We start from the raw sequence: 12,027 nt of genomic DNA on the forward strand, positions 1-12,027 counted from the left end.
GACAACGCCGTGCAATCAATTTATCAATACATATGGTGCATAAATGTTGTGAAACTCGCATTGCTCTGCATTTTAAAGTGAAAGATTCAAATGGCGTCGTCCACTGCAAAACACCTTAAATCAGTGCTTCTCAAATAGTGGGGCGAGCCCCCCTGAGATGCAGTGGGGACTCTCAATATCAGTGTAAACAATGTACAAATGTTTCATACTCGGCATCCATCCTGATCCTTGAATACGCTCGTATGCTCTGCTACCCTCCCGATACGGTGGTTTCCATTTTGAGTTTGTACAGTACAGACAAATAAGTACCTGTTATCAGGTTCTCTGTAGTATTTTTTAAGGGGGCACGATAATTACGGGGTAATTATGACATCATACGTGTAAATCCGATAACATTAAAAATAGCCCTGATAACTTACCAAACTGTGCAGGTGAGCGAATCAAGCTTTTTTTCTACTGCCTCTGACGTTCACTTCCCCTGACCTCACTTGTAAACAAACGTGCTAGTTGTACCAAATGCTCTGAGATGAGGGGAAAAAAACCCGATCGAGCACAAAAAAAAACCCATCAGCCACCTGAAACGCCAACACCGCGGCGTTTGAAAAGTGCAAAAGGTTTGCCAGAGTCCTCCGTGGCGTCACACCGGCCGCTCTGAGCATGTGCCCGAATAGAGTGCACCTTGCTGGCCCACGCCAGGTGGCTCCTCCCCTCTATACTCCGGTTCTCCTGACCTCTGTAGCGGCACACCGGCTGTTTGGAGCGTGTGTCTGAATATATGAATATATGCACTTTGCTGGGCCACAGCAGGCGGCCCCTCCCCTCTATACTCTGGTTGTCCTGATAATCGTGATGTGGTAGCGGTAATGTCATGATATTTCATTAGGACAAATCAATGGGTACAGTTGGTCAAGTCCTAATTTGTTGGGGTCCGGGAGGCCGCCTCAACCGGCTCCTCTCCATGTGAAGGAGCAGCGGCTCTACTCTGAGCCCCTCCCGGGAAAAAAAAACAAAACATCAAAATCCCCAAACTATTGGGAGATCCTGAGAACGTTTTTAAAGCCAGTAGGTCCTCCATCTAATGATTAGCGGTCCACATGCTGACCCTGAAATGCCGAAAGTAAACAAAGACTTGAAAATCTCGGGATCTCGCAATAGTTTCTTGGGATTTTGTTGTGGGTTTTTTTCTCTCATTTTTTTTGTCCCTTTGAGGGTGCCGTATATGTCAAGTCATGGAGGGAATGAAAAAAAATCTGCAAATCAGAAAATAATTGAGAAGCGTTGCCTTAAATGAATGCTAGTGTTCTATTTTTTTGAATTGCTTGTCAAAGAACTGTTGAATTTCTTTCCTTCTTTCTTTCCTTCTTTCTTCCTTCCTTCTTTCGGCCCCACCCTTTTGGACTATTCCATGTGTGCAGATGCTGATCGAGCCCAGAAGCATGGCATGGATGAGTTTATTTCCGCCAATCCCTGTAACTTTGACCATGCTTCCCTCTTTGAACTAGTCCAACGCCTCACTTTGGACCACAGACTCAATGACTCTTACTCCTGCCTGGTAAGCAAACTGTGCCTGTGGCGGTAAACATGGTGGCTCAGGCCGATTCAGTCGGACTATGTTACGTCTGCTCCTTCCATTCAGGGCTGGTTCAGTCCCGGTCAGGTGTTCGTCTTGGACGAGTATTGCGCTCGCTACGGAGTTCGAGGCTGTCATCGTCACCTGTGTTACCTGAGCGATCTCCTGGAGAGGGCAGAGAATGGAGCTATGATCGACCCGACCCTCCTGCACTACAGCTTTGCTTTCTGTGCCTCCCACGTCCATGGAAATAGGTACACCATCAAACCTGCACGCCACAGTCCTTCATTATCGAAGTTCCTGCAGCAACATTTGAGCTTAGCTGAGAAGTCATATGCTTTTTATCTTCAACTCTGTTTCACGTTGCGTTTGTCTTACTTCTCACCTTGTTGTTTTTTTTATTTTTCACCTTTCTTTTGTCTCTTTTCCTATAAAAACCTTCAACTACACTCTTCTAAAAAAATCAACCCCATTCCTAAAACTCCCAAATCCCACACAACTCTTCGTAGTCAACGTGTGTCAGAGTTGTTGAACTGGCCGGTATCGGAGGCCGAACTTGAAAGAATCCTTTTCCCCTCTGCCCCTGAGCCCCCCCCCCAAAGTGTTAGGAGAGAACTCAGAATCATGAAGAAAATGGACCTCGTGTCTCAACTTTTATCCAGACCAAGAAGGTGAGTGTAATCTAGACAAATGTTAGTTATACAGTAGTTTTAGAGTATACGAGTAGTATTTCACATTCGCAGTTTCAAAGTTTACAGGTAATCGAAGTAGCTGATATCATTCACAAATAATTCACAGTTCCATTCAGTACGGCAACAGTAGTCGTGTCCATAACTTGAGAACCGGTAATACGTCCGTTAAAAGGAGCTACTAGCGTTCATTAGACTCACAGGTCATGTGGTGCGTCCAGTTAGCATTTGCTATCAAACATTAGCGAAATGAAAAGGATTATGCAAAAAGACAATGCAGCTGAAGTCAAGGCAACATATTAAAAAGGTTTCATTTTTCCAGCCCATCATGAAGTAATAGTTTAAGAAACGGAAGGCATTTCTATAGCGGAGTTCATGACGCGAAGCAAAGCCCTCAAACTATTCACTTTTTTTCTACATGCTCGCCGCGACAAGTGAACGGATGACTTTTGTTATATGCATCAGCATCTTGCCGGTTAGTTAGTTTAGCCATAATCGGAAGATGAAAGTTGCATCTGTGTGTGTCGTTTGGGACGTGATGTTCAGCATCGCCACGCGGGACGAGGAGCGAATCAGGAGGGGAGCTTAATGACAGCTGACTGATGTCATATGACATCTATGAAGTGACTTTTATGCGATCGATCCAAACTACCTTCACGATCGACCGGTAGCTCGCCATCGACGTAATGGGCACCCCTAATCTGAGAATACCCTAAAACAACCTGAGCATTCCTTGGTCCTCTGTGAGCGGCATCAGACATGCACACTGCCGTATCGCACCTGTCCAAACTCTGAGAAACTGGAGAACTTTCATTCTGTCATATTTTGTATAAGACTGGCTTCAAACGGACGGCGAGGAGGATCCCACAATGGAGCTTTCTCTATTGTCAACCTCAGACAAAGCGAGCCGTGGAAGCGTCTCATGCAGTCAACCATCTGAATGTTGAAGAAAGCCCTGGTTTCTCATTTCATTTTCCATTTATTTTCTTGTTTACCATTTATATTGGTAATTAGGTATACTCTCATTTCCTGATTTCACTTTCACTTTCTGTTTTAAAGCAGCGTGTTGTGGCACTTTTACATCCTGGAAATTTGCTTGAAATTGATGCCATATATGTTGTACCTGTTTTACTTTTGTCTAAAAAAGTAAATTAACGCTCAACCGACCTTCTGCAACACAAACTCGGCGTAACACTTCCTGTATGCGGTGTGTCCGGCCATCAAATTAAAAGCACGGCAGTAAAACGTGCACCGTTACGCCACACATTCACTCCACACTCCACACAAACTACTTTGGCTTTACAGCATGTTTGTTTTAGAGCAGCTCTTTCTCATTCTTGTTCTTCTGTTCCCACAAACTCCAACAGGCAGTCCACCTTAAAGGGGCCCTCTTATGCGTTTCCTCTTTTCTGACTTATAAATGTTGTTGCAATGTTGTATTCTCGTGTTAAACGAGGCCGATGCGTCAGATAATGAAGTGAGCCCTGAAAGCAGTTTTGGACGGCACAGCATGCTGTGTTTTACAGAGTTTTTTTAACATTGAGGTCCACTGACATCAGCGCAACCCGGACTTCCTTGTATGGGCATGCCCAGCACCCCCGCTCGGTTTCGCTCTGTTCACGGTGTTAGCACGTCGAGCAATGGCTGCCAGGAAATGTTTGTTGGGGTGTGCCGAAAGAGGCGAGCATCAGGCAGAAGTGCTTGGAGTTGCTGATTCCCGGCCAGCAAGAGAAAAATATGCTCTTCTGTCAACGCCGCTTCAAACGGGACTGTTTTGTGAACACGGGCCAATACGAAGCTGGACTATCCGCCAAACTGTTGCTGAAGTTTGACGCCTTTCCAACGTCACTTGGTCGTGTTGAAGAGTCAGAAGAGCAAACAGGAAGTAACAATTTATCACTGTTCTCACGGTGTTCACTTGTGTAAGTATTTGGACAAAATGGGTTCGGCAGCTGTCCGGAAGTCCTCGGGAGCGCTTGGAAGTGTGACCAATCACAGCGGCGTGGGCTCGGCGGGAGGCGTACCTGGAGTAGGCCCGGGGGTGGAGTATATTACACAGGCCGTTTGGGCGGGAGGCAGGACACCCAAGGAAACACTGCAGGAAGACGCACAAAGCCTGGAAGATCTGGAAAGCATTCTGTGGGGGTTATCGTGTGTCGCTGCTCTAGGAGTCCAGAACTCAATGCAATGAGAATAATAGGTCCCCTTTTAAAGAACTGCTTTTTTCTACTTTAGGATTCTTTATTTATAGATGGAATCATTTTGTAGTTAGAGCATCGAAAGTCTATTTATGACATTATTAGAGCCCTGTAGACATGAAGTAACACCCCTATAGTCACCTTTACCCTCATAAGTTACTATATTACCCAATATAGTAAACATAATAAGAGAAAATAAGCCATTTAAGACATAAGTGTGTGTGGTGTGGCCAGGAAGTGAAATGAGGGGTTGAGAGCTCTGTTTTAGTTTGGCGTGGGCCGCAACAGTAGCCCGTGTTAGGGATTACTGCTCCTGCTGTGAGGTCATGCAGACCTGCAATAAAAGCCTGTTGTTGCGGCAATCGAGTGTTGTGTGTCTCAGCGAAGTGAGCAGTGTGGAATACTACATCTCATACCAGCATCTCAAAATGCATCTTCTGAATGCAGTATTTGTATGTTACTAAAATACATAAAAATTGCTTAAATATGCATCATTGTTGACTCATAATGGGCCGTGTTCGACCACGAAACTGCATGATTTATTAATTCATATATTTTTGAAAAAACATGATAAGAGTGAAGCCACGAAATTCAAAGCGCACAATGGCGAGGGACGACTTTATACTCACCAAAGCGATTGTCTGTGACATCGTTTCATGACATCATCATCCTATTAATGATCATTTTAGAATAGATCGTGTTTTCATTGGCATTATGGAGAGTTGTGGAATTGTCAGTGTTTAGCTACTTTTACATCTCAGTTGATTGCTCAGTGTCTCTGCCCCTGCATAGTATTATTTTTTTAAATATCTCGGTTTTGTCAAAGAAATTTCCCCTCAGTTTCCGTGCAGTGTTGCACTTAACAAACTGTCTGTTTGCTCTGCACGGTACCTTTCCGCGAAATCAGGTGCCCAAACAAAGCACTGTACAAGTTGCCGACTCACTGTCTGTGCACTTTGCATTGAGTGTGACTGCTAAATAACCCGCCACGGGGCCAAAGAAATTTGCAAGTGGCAGCAATTTCATAAAGAAAAAAAAACACTATTAAATTTGAGCTTGCCAGCATGCACGGGAAGTCCGCATCAACAATAAGTTCCAGCCCTTGTTTTCTGCCTGAAAAACTATAATTATTCAGTGTAAAATGTATTTTTTGTTAATATTTTTGGCCGTCTGGAACAGATTAATTGCATTTACATCATTTCCTTTGTGAAAAATTACCCCTGGTTTTTGTATGTTTCAGTTTTCCAACAAATGAATGCCGAAAACCGAGGTACCACGGTGTACATCATCTTTAGGCTTTCTTTCTCCAAGTTGCAGTGTTGACCTCATGCCTTATCTGCGGTGTGTGTGTTCGACGTGTCAGCATCTCAGTTGGCCATCCACAGATGAAGCATAACAAAGATGGACGAGGGCCACTCTGGTACTGAGGGAGGAGGTCAAGGGGGGCCGTCTGCCGCAGCCCCTCTTCACCCCCACCCCAACCAATCCACATCGCTTCAGCCATCCTTCCCTCTGTCCCGCTGACAAACAGTGACTTGAAGATGGAGGCCGTCTCTGATTGGCCTGGACAGATGAGCCCTTGCTTTAAGAGAAACAGACAAAAAGAGGGGAGGAAATAAAGTATGACCATAGAGAAAGTAAGAGCACAAACGTAAGGTTCGAAAAAGTCTGAAACTAGCAGAAAATTGGCTTCTCACAGTGTATTGATTTTCAAAACACACACGCAAACATACGCCTGAATGTGGACCTTCAACCAAATGATGTAAAAACAGTGACATCCGCATGTACACATCAAAGTGAGACCTGGCCAGCCAGTTCATCCATATCGCCCGGAGGAGCCACCATGACAGGTTGACAAGTTGTCACTTGTGATGGCTGCACGTCTCGGCTGCCGACACACACCACACACCTCAATCAGACCAACCCCCACCCAAAGAAATCCACCACTGCCTTCTAATAGCCTGCTGGCCGAGAGATGGTGATGTACTAAGTAAGTGCCTGCTACAGTGTCATGACTTGACTTGTGTCCAGAGTCATGTCATGTCCATTTATGTCATCTGCTGTATTCATCACAGATGTCTTAACTTGGAAATAATGCAATTGCAGTTTGTAGCAGATTTCAGTTTCATTCAGTTCAATTTTTCACATTTTTTTCTATTTTTTTTCTGATGTAAAAGCTCATAGATGGTGAATAAATTCACATTTTTTAAGGAAAAGTCCATATTTAACTCATTCAATCCCAGCCATTATTCAAAAGACAACACCTTCAGCAGCGGACGTTTTGGACGATTTTGACTGATCTTTCAAGGCACACAGAATATTGTGTTCTATGGTTATAAAAACATGGAACCTGCCAAAAGAAACATTACACTCCCGTCTTTCATCAGAAAAAAAAGTTTGTTGCTATCTTTTTCCGTTCTTTAGTAATCAGAAGTAGAACATAGGTAAGCTTCAGGAAAATACAGTATTAGTTTATTAGAAAATATTGGGGTTGTTTAATATCAAAATAACAATTTATTAACAAATATAACACCATGAACCATTTTCACATTTGGAACTGACCGATGTGTGTGCACACGTGTGCGCATGCATGCGTTAAAATTTGCCTACAATGCGAAACCTTCTGCACACTCTGCGCTCTTTTATTTCCTCCTTCCTGTCATGTGTGTTTTTTTTATTAACATGATCCCTGCCGAGCTCTTATCAAATGCACTTCTGCCACCTCGTGGTCGTTTGTATGGCTAAAAAGTGCTCTGAAGTGAAATGCATTAGTGGAGAGTTGCGTCATCACCTCTTTTCGCGCGAAACAATGTAAAAGATGTTTAAATGCGTTGTTTGGGGCGTTCGGGATTGTAAAAATGTATAACTGTCTTTGGTATTGAATGAGTTAATATTTCAACAACAATGCTACTACAATGAGAATCATATTACGTTATTCTTATAAACGTACAAGTTTTTTCTCTTAATGTTGTAACTTCATTCTTGTAAAATTACTGCTGATTTTTACACATTTTTCTTTCTTTTTTTTTAAGATTTCTTGTTAAGTTTTGACGAGTGTGCCGCGGGCCAATAAAAAAAAAAAAAAAAAGCTATGGGCCACACTTTGGGAAGTCCTGGTCCAAACCAGTTGATGTGTTTGAATTCACGATCATTAACATCAAACAAGGTGAACACAATTTGAACATGCATCTTCCCTGTGACTGCTTCTATGGTTTCAGTATCCTCACTAGCCTATCCCAGCTGACTTCGGGCGAGAGGCGGGGGACACCCTGGACTGGTCGCCAGCCAATCGCAGGGCACATATAGACAAAGAAACACTCACACTCACATTCATACCTATGGACAATTTAGAGTAGCCAATTAACTGCTTTTGGAATGTGGGAGGAGGCCGGAGTCCCCGGAGAAAACCCACACACGCACGGGGACAACATGCAAACTCCACGCAGAGACGCAAACCACTGGGCCACCGTGCGGCCTGTGAAGTTTCCAAGCAAACGCAAATGAAACCACATGAATGTGCAGTTTGAGCAGCAGTGAAAGTCAGTTCCGCACCCCCCCCCGCTCTCGTGTTTCACGTCAGCACGCGTCTACAGGTGGCAGCGACAGCCTCTTGAAATGCTCATGAAAAGTGAAGTGCGTCTGGATTAGATGATAGCTGATGCTGACCATGCTGGTACCCTCTGATATCAAACACCACCGCTCATGAAACACTGTTTCATGTGTTTCACCAACACCACCCCCCCAAACACACACACACACACCCTTTCCCGTTGTCCACTGAAACGACATGTCAAAAAGAGGTGGAGGTCGACAGGGGGTGATGGATAGAGGGTGTGTCATGTGCCCTGCGTCTCATCATACTGTCACAGCCACCAGTCCAGCGCCTCTTCTGTCACATGCACTCTGCTCACATTCCACCCAGGCCCAACCATGTCAGTTAGGATAAACACATTGGGCGTGCACACACACACACGCACACCTGCTTGACCAGCCGTATTTCAATACAGCTTCAGATGTGTAGCCGAATGAAATTGTAGGGTTTTGATCATGGAGAATAGAAAAATGTTTAGTTGTAAAATATAAAAGATCCCACTGTGTTCACTGCTGTCACTTTTGTTTCTGTAAAAAAACATTTAAAATAGTACCATTAGCATGAGCATTTTTATATTTGAATTGTAATAATTCGTTATAATACTCATGGTAATGTGATGGTACTTATTATTTCATTTTATGTTTATTTTCTTATTACAAAATTAAAACAAGTGCTGTATAATAACAATAAACAGCGTTAGAGAATTAGTGTGAATGTTTCTGGCAGAACTGACACTCATTTTGTTTTTTCTCTGGTTTGTTTTGAGGAATGTCAAAAAAAAAAAAAAAGGCTAAATCGTTCTTTCCACAACTAGCCAGCTCCTGTATGACCTTCCCCATGAAGAATCATCGAACCTCTGCTGTTATGTTTCAGGCCTGATGGCATTGGTACCGTAACCGTAGAGGAGAAGGAGCGCTTTGAGGAGATCAAGGAAAGGCTTCGAGTGCTTCTAGAAAACCAGATTACACATTTCAGGTAAGAACGGTCGGTGGGGTAATCCTGGAGAAACTGAATGCAGTATGTTTTGATGTGTAACTCTCTGTCTGAAAGGTATTGCTTTCCATTCGGACGCCCAGAGGGTGCACTGAAAGCAACACTGTCCCTGCTTGAAAGGGTGAGTGAATGCACCAATGACAAATGGAAGATTATTTCATGAAATGACACTGTGCTTAGTTGACAACCTTTTAATGCTACATCCATTGTAGCGTATGGCTACGATAAACACTTAACTATTTAATAAATGTCACTTTTAATATATGACATGATGCCTGGACCCATCCCTGTGTGTAGAAACGTATCAAAGAGCCGTATTTTAACACCAAAAATGTTGTATTTGCATTATGCATTGTGTATTTGGTTAGCCATTGACTGATAGAGCACCTACAATATCTATTTAAAAGCTCTTGACACATCGGGTTTATAAAAACGTATATTTACGTCTTTGGTATTGAATGGGATCATGAAAAAATGGTCTCAAAATAATGTTGACAGTAATGTTGTTTATCAGCAATAATTTGTAGGACAATTATTGTCCAGCAAAATTCGTTATGGTCACAGGCCTACGCCCCACTTTAACTTAAAGGCAGCACGTGTTAAATTATAAATATATTTTGATATATGAGTCGCACCTGACTATAAGTCGCGCGATGAGCCAAACTATGAAAAAAGTGTGACTTATAAAATGCGGTATGTCTCATTGTGCTATTTTTGTACTGTAAAATAAAGTACATGCATGTCCCAGTATGACTGTACCGCAGTGCCTACGGCCATGACGGCAATGCGAGGCCTATAAAAGACATACTTGGATGAGTTTGACTGGCCCACACGCAACCCCATTGTTAATAACCCCATCAAACACTTTCAATGTCATATTAAAAATAATTTACAAGCAGTTACAATATTAATCCCATGACATGTTGTTTAATCCTGCACTGAACTGGGATTAATAATATGATGATTGGAATTAATTGCTCCATATTTTCTCGTATGGAATGTCCCGATGCTCTTGTCTGTGTAGTGTATGTTCAAAGGCAGAAATACAAAACATATTAAATAGTTCTTCCTTCCTGAAAGGTTTTGATGAAAGATGTTGTCACCCCGGTTCCACAAGAGGAAGTCAAAGCTGTGATCCGTAAGTGTCTGGAGCAAGCAGCTTTGGTCAATTACCAGCGCCTGTCAGAGTACGCCAAACTAGAAGGTAAGTTCCTACTCTAGCACACCTCCAAATGCTTGTGTAATAAATAATATGCAGTAGATAATAAAGGATCTTACTGGACTTCAGTGCCAGATGCAATGTACAGCATGTTGACCTTCTCAGCGTCTGACTGCCTTTAAAGAAAGTAAAAATGCATTCAATTATCCACTAATCTCTTCGCTGGCTTCCACTGTGCCTCAGCTTCTCTTTCAGCTGAGTCTCACACTGGCTCTATCTCTTGTTGGTCTTACAGCTGAATAGGTCCTCCCTTCCCTGTGCCTCGCTCTCCAATAACTTCCATTCTCACCATTTTCTTCTCTTTGTCTATTGGCACTTGCTGTCCACTCGCTGGTGTTTCCAAGCAGGAAGGCCAATAAACAAATCATTATGAGACTCTGCTCTGGCAGCTCATCTTTCTGTTGAAGCAGGTTTTCTTTAGTAGACATCATAAACGTGCCGTAAATCAATTCATTCAGCAAAATGACTCTTCAAACATAACGGAAGCAGCCTAAACTTCCGTTTAAGACTAACTTGTATATTCATTTTCGCTTGGTAAACAAGGTAGCGCCAATGACTGCCTGTGCCATTTAATGTTACCACCTGAAGGTGACTTTTTATGCAGTGGAAACTCGGTTTTTGTCATTAATCCGTTCCTAAAGGTCCGACGAAAACCGAAACGTACAAAAACCGAAGCAATTTTTTCCATAGAAAATAATGTAAATCCAGTTAGTCTGTTGCAGACAGAAATAGGAACAAAAATTATAGAACACATAATAATAATAATAATAATAATAATAATAATAATAATAATGGATTCGATTTTATATGGTGTTTTTCAAGGTACCCAAAGGACGTCACAGTGAAGTCAACCCATTATTCATTCACTCCTCGGTCACACACTGGTGGTGATAATCTACAGCAGCCCCGGGGTAGACTGACGGAAACGTGGCTGCCAGTTTGTGCCAATGGCCTCACTGACCACCAAACATTCATTCATGTTCATACACCAGTGTGGGCAGCAGCACTGGAGGCAACGGGCAACCTTCCGGTTTCTGGATGACCTGCTTTACCTCCGTACGTTACGTAGTTTCTGTTGCAGAGCTGTATACTTGCTCACTTGAACTTCCTTGTAAACTTCAGCAGCATCATCATTAAACCCACTGGTATGTGTCTCACTTAACCTGTTCCCCCTGCAACCTGTTTTAACTAAGAACCTTTACGTTACAGTCCAATTGTAACGGACGCTACCGTCGTACTTTGCTATGAGTGAACTCTCGAATTCAATTGTTTCTCACCTTTTTTTTAATCAAAGTTCTAGCACTTTTTTGCAGCTGTACTCAACAAAAAAAAGAGACTGTCTGAAAGCCTATCGCTCAGAAAAACATAGTTCACTTGAGCACCATCTTATCCTTGTTAGGGGGAAGACAGGAGACAGATACAGAGTTCTTCATAGTCCTGTGTGCATTCCATGAGCAAATAAAGCACCCACACGCACATAATAAAGATATTAAAGGATTCCCTGGCTGGAATCTGTCTATAGTGTCCCAACTCTAAGAGAACCACGATGCATTATTCACAGAGTGAGTCACCAATACCTGGATGATTCAGTTCCTACAATTCCATGTAGTCGAGTTTGTTGGCTCACTGTTGAACTGTACGATAACTGAGACCCATCTTTGGCAATAATCTTCGTCGAAAAACAAATCCTACAAAAACCGGGCCGTACGAAAACCGAGGTACCGCTGTACTGTATGTGATAAAGCTACAACAATTATGATATTCTA

At 42.8% G+C, this 12,027-nt stretch overlaps 1 protein-coding gene across 15 annotated transcripts in view; it reads left to right on the forward strand.

Annotated features, from left to right (window-relative positions):
* Window positions 1–12,027, forward strand: part of cadpsa (Ca2+-dependent activator protein for secretion a) — a 124,349-nt gene that overhangs the window by 53,544 nt on the left and 58,778 nt on the right. For 10 of the 15 annotated variants that reach the window (XM_054785712.1, XM_054785701.1, XM_054785703.1 and 7 more), the window contains exons 12-16: window positions 1,416–1,552; window positions 1,637–1,824; window positions 8,923–9,024; window positions 9,100–9,163; window positions 10,123–10,246. In XM_054785712.1, the coding sequence (XP_054641687.1) occupies window positions 1,416–1,552; window positions 1,637–1,824; window positions 8,923–9,024; window positions 9,100–9,163; window positions 10,123–10,246 (615 nt within the window). Of the gene's footprint in view, window positions 1–1,415; window positions 1,553–1,636; window positions 1,825–2,079; window positions 2,242–8,922; window positions 9,025–9,099; window positions 9,164–10,122; window positions 10,247–12,027 lie in introns of all 15 variants that reach the window. The other 5 variants (XM_054785697.1, XM_054785698.1, XM_054785699.1 and 2 more) reach the window with 1 other exon arrangement.

This window comes from Dunckerocampus dactyliophorus, chromosome 8 (genome assembly GCF_027744805.1).
Source record: "Dunckerocampus dactyliophorus isolate RoL2022-P2 chromosome 8, RoL_Ddac_1.1, whole genome shotgun sequence".
Classification (NCBI taxonomy): domain Eukaryota; kingdom Metazoa; phylum Chordata; class Actinopteri; order Syngnathiformes; family Syngnathidae; genus Dunckerocampus; species Dunckerocampus dactyliophorus.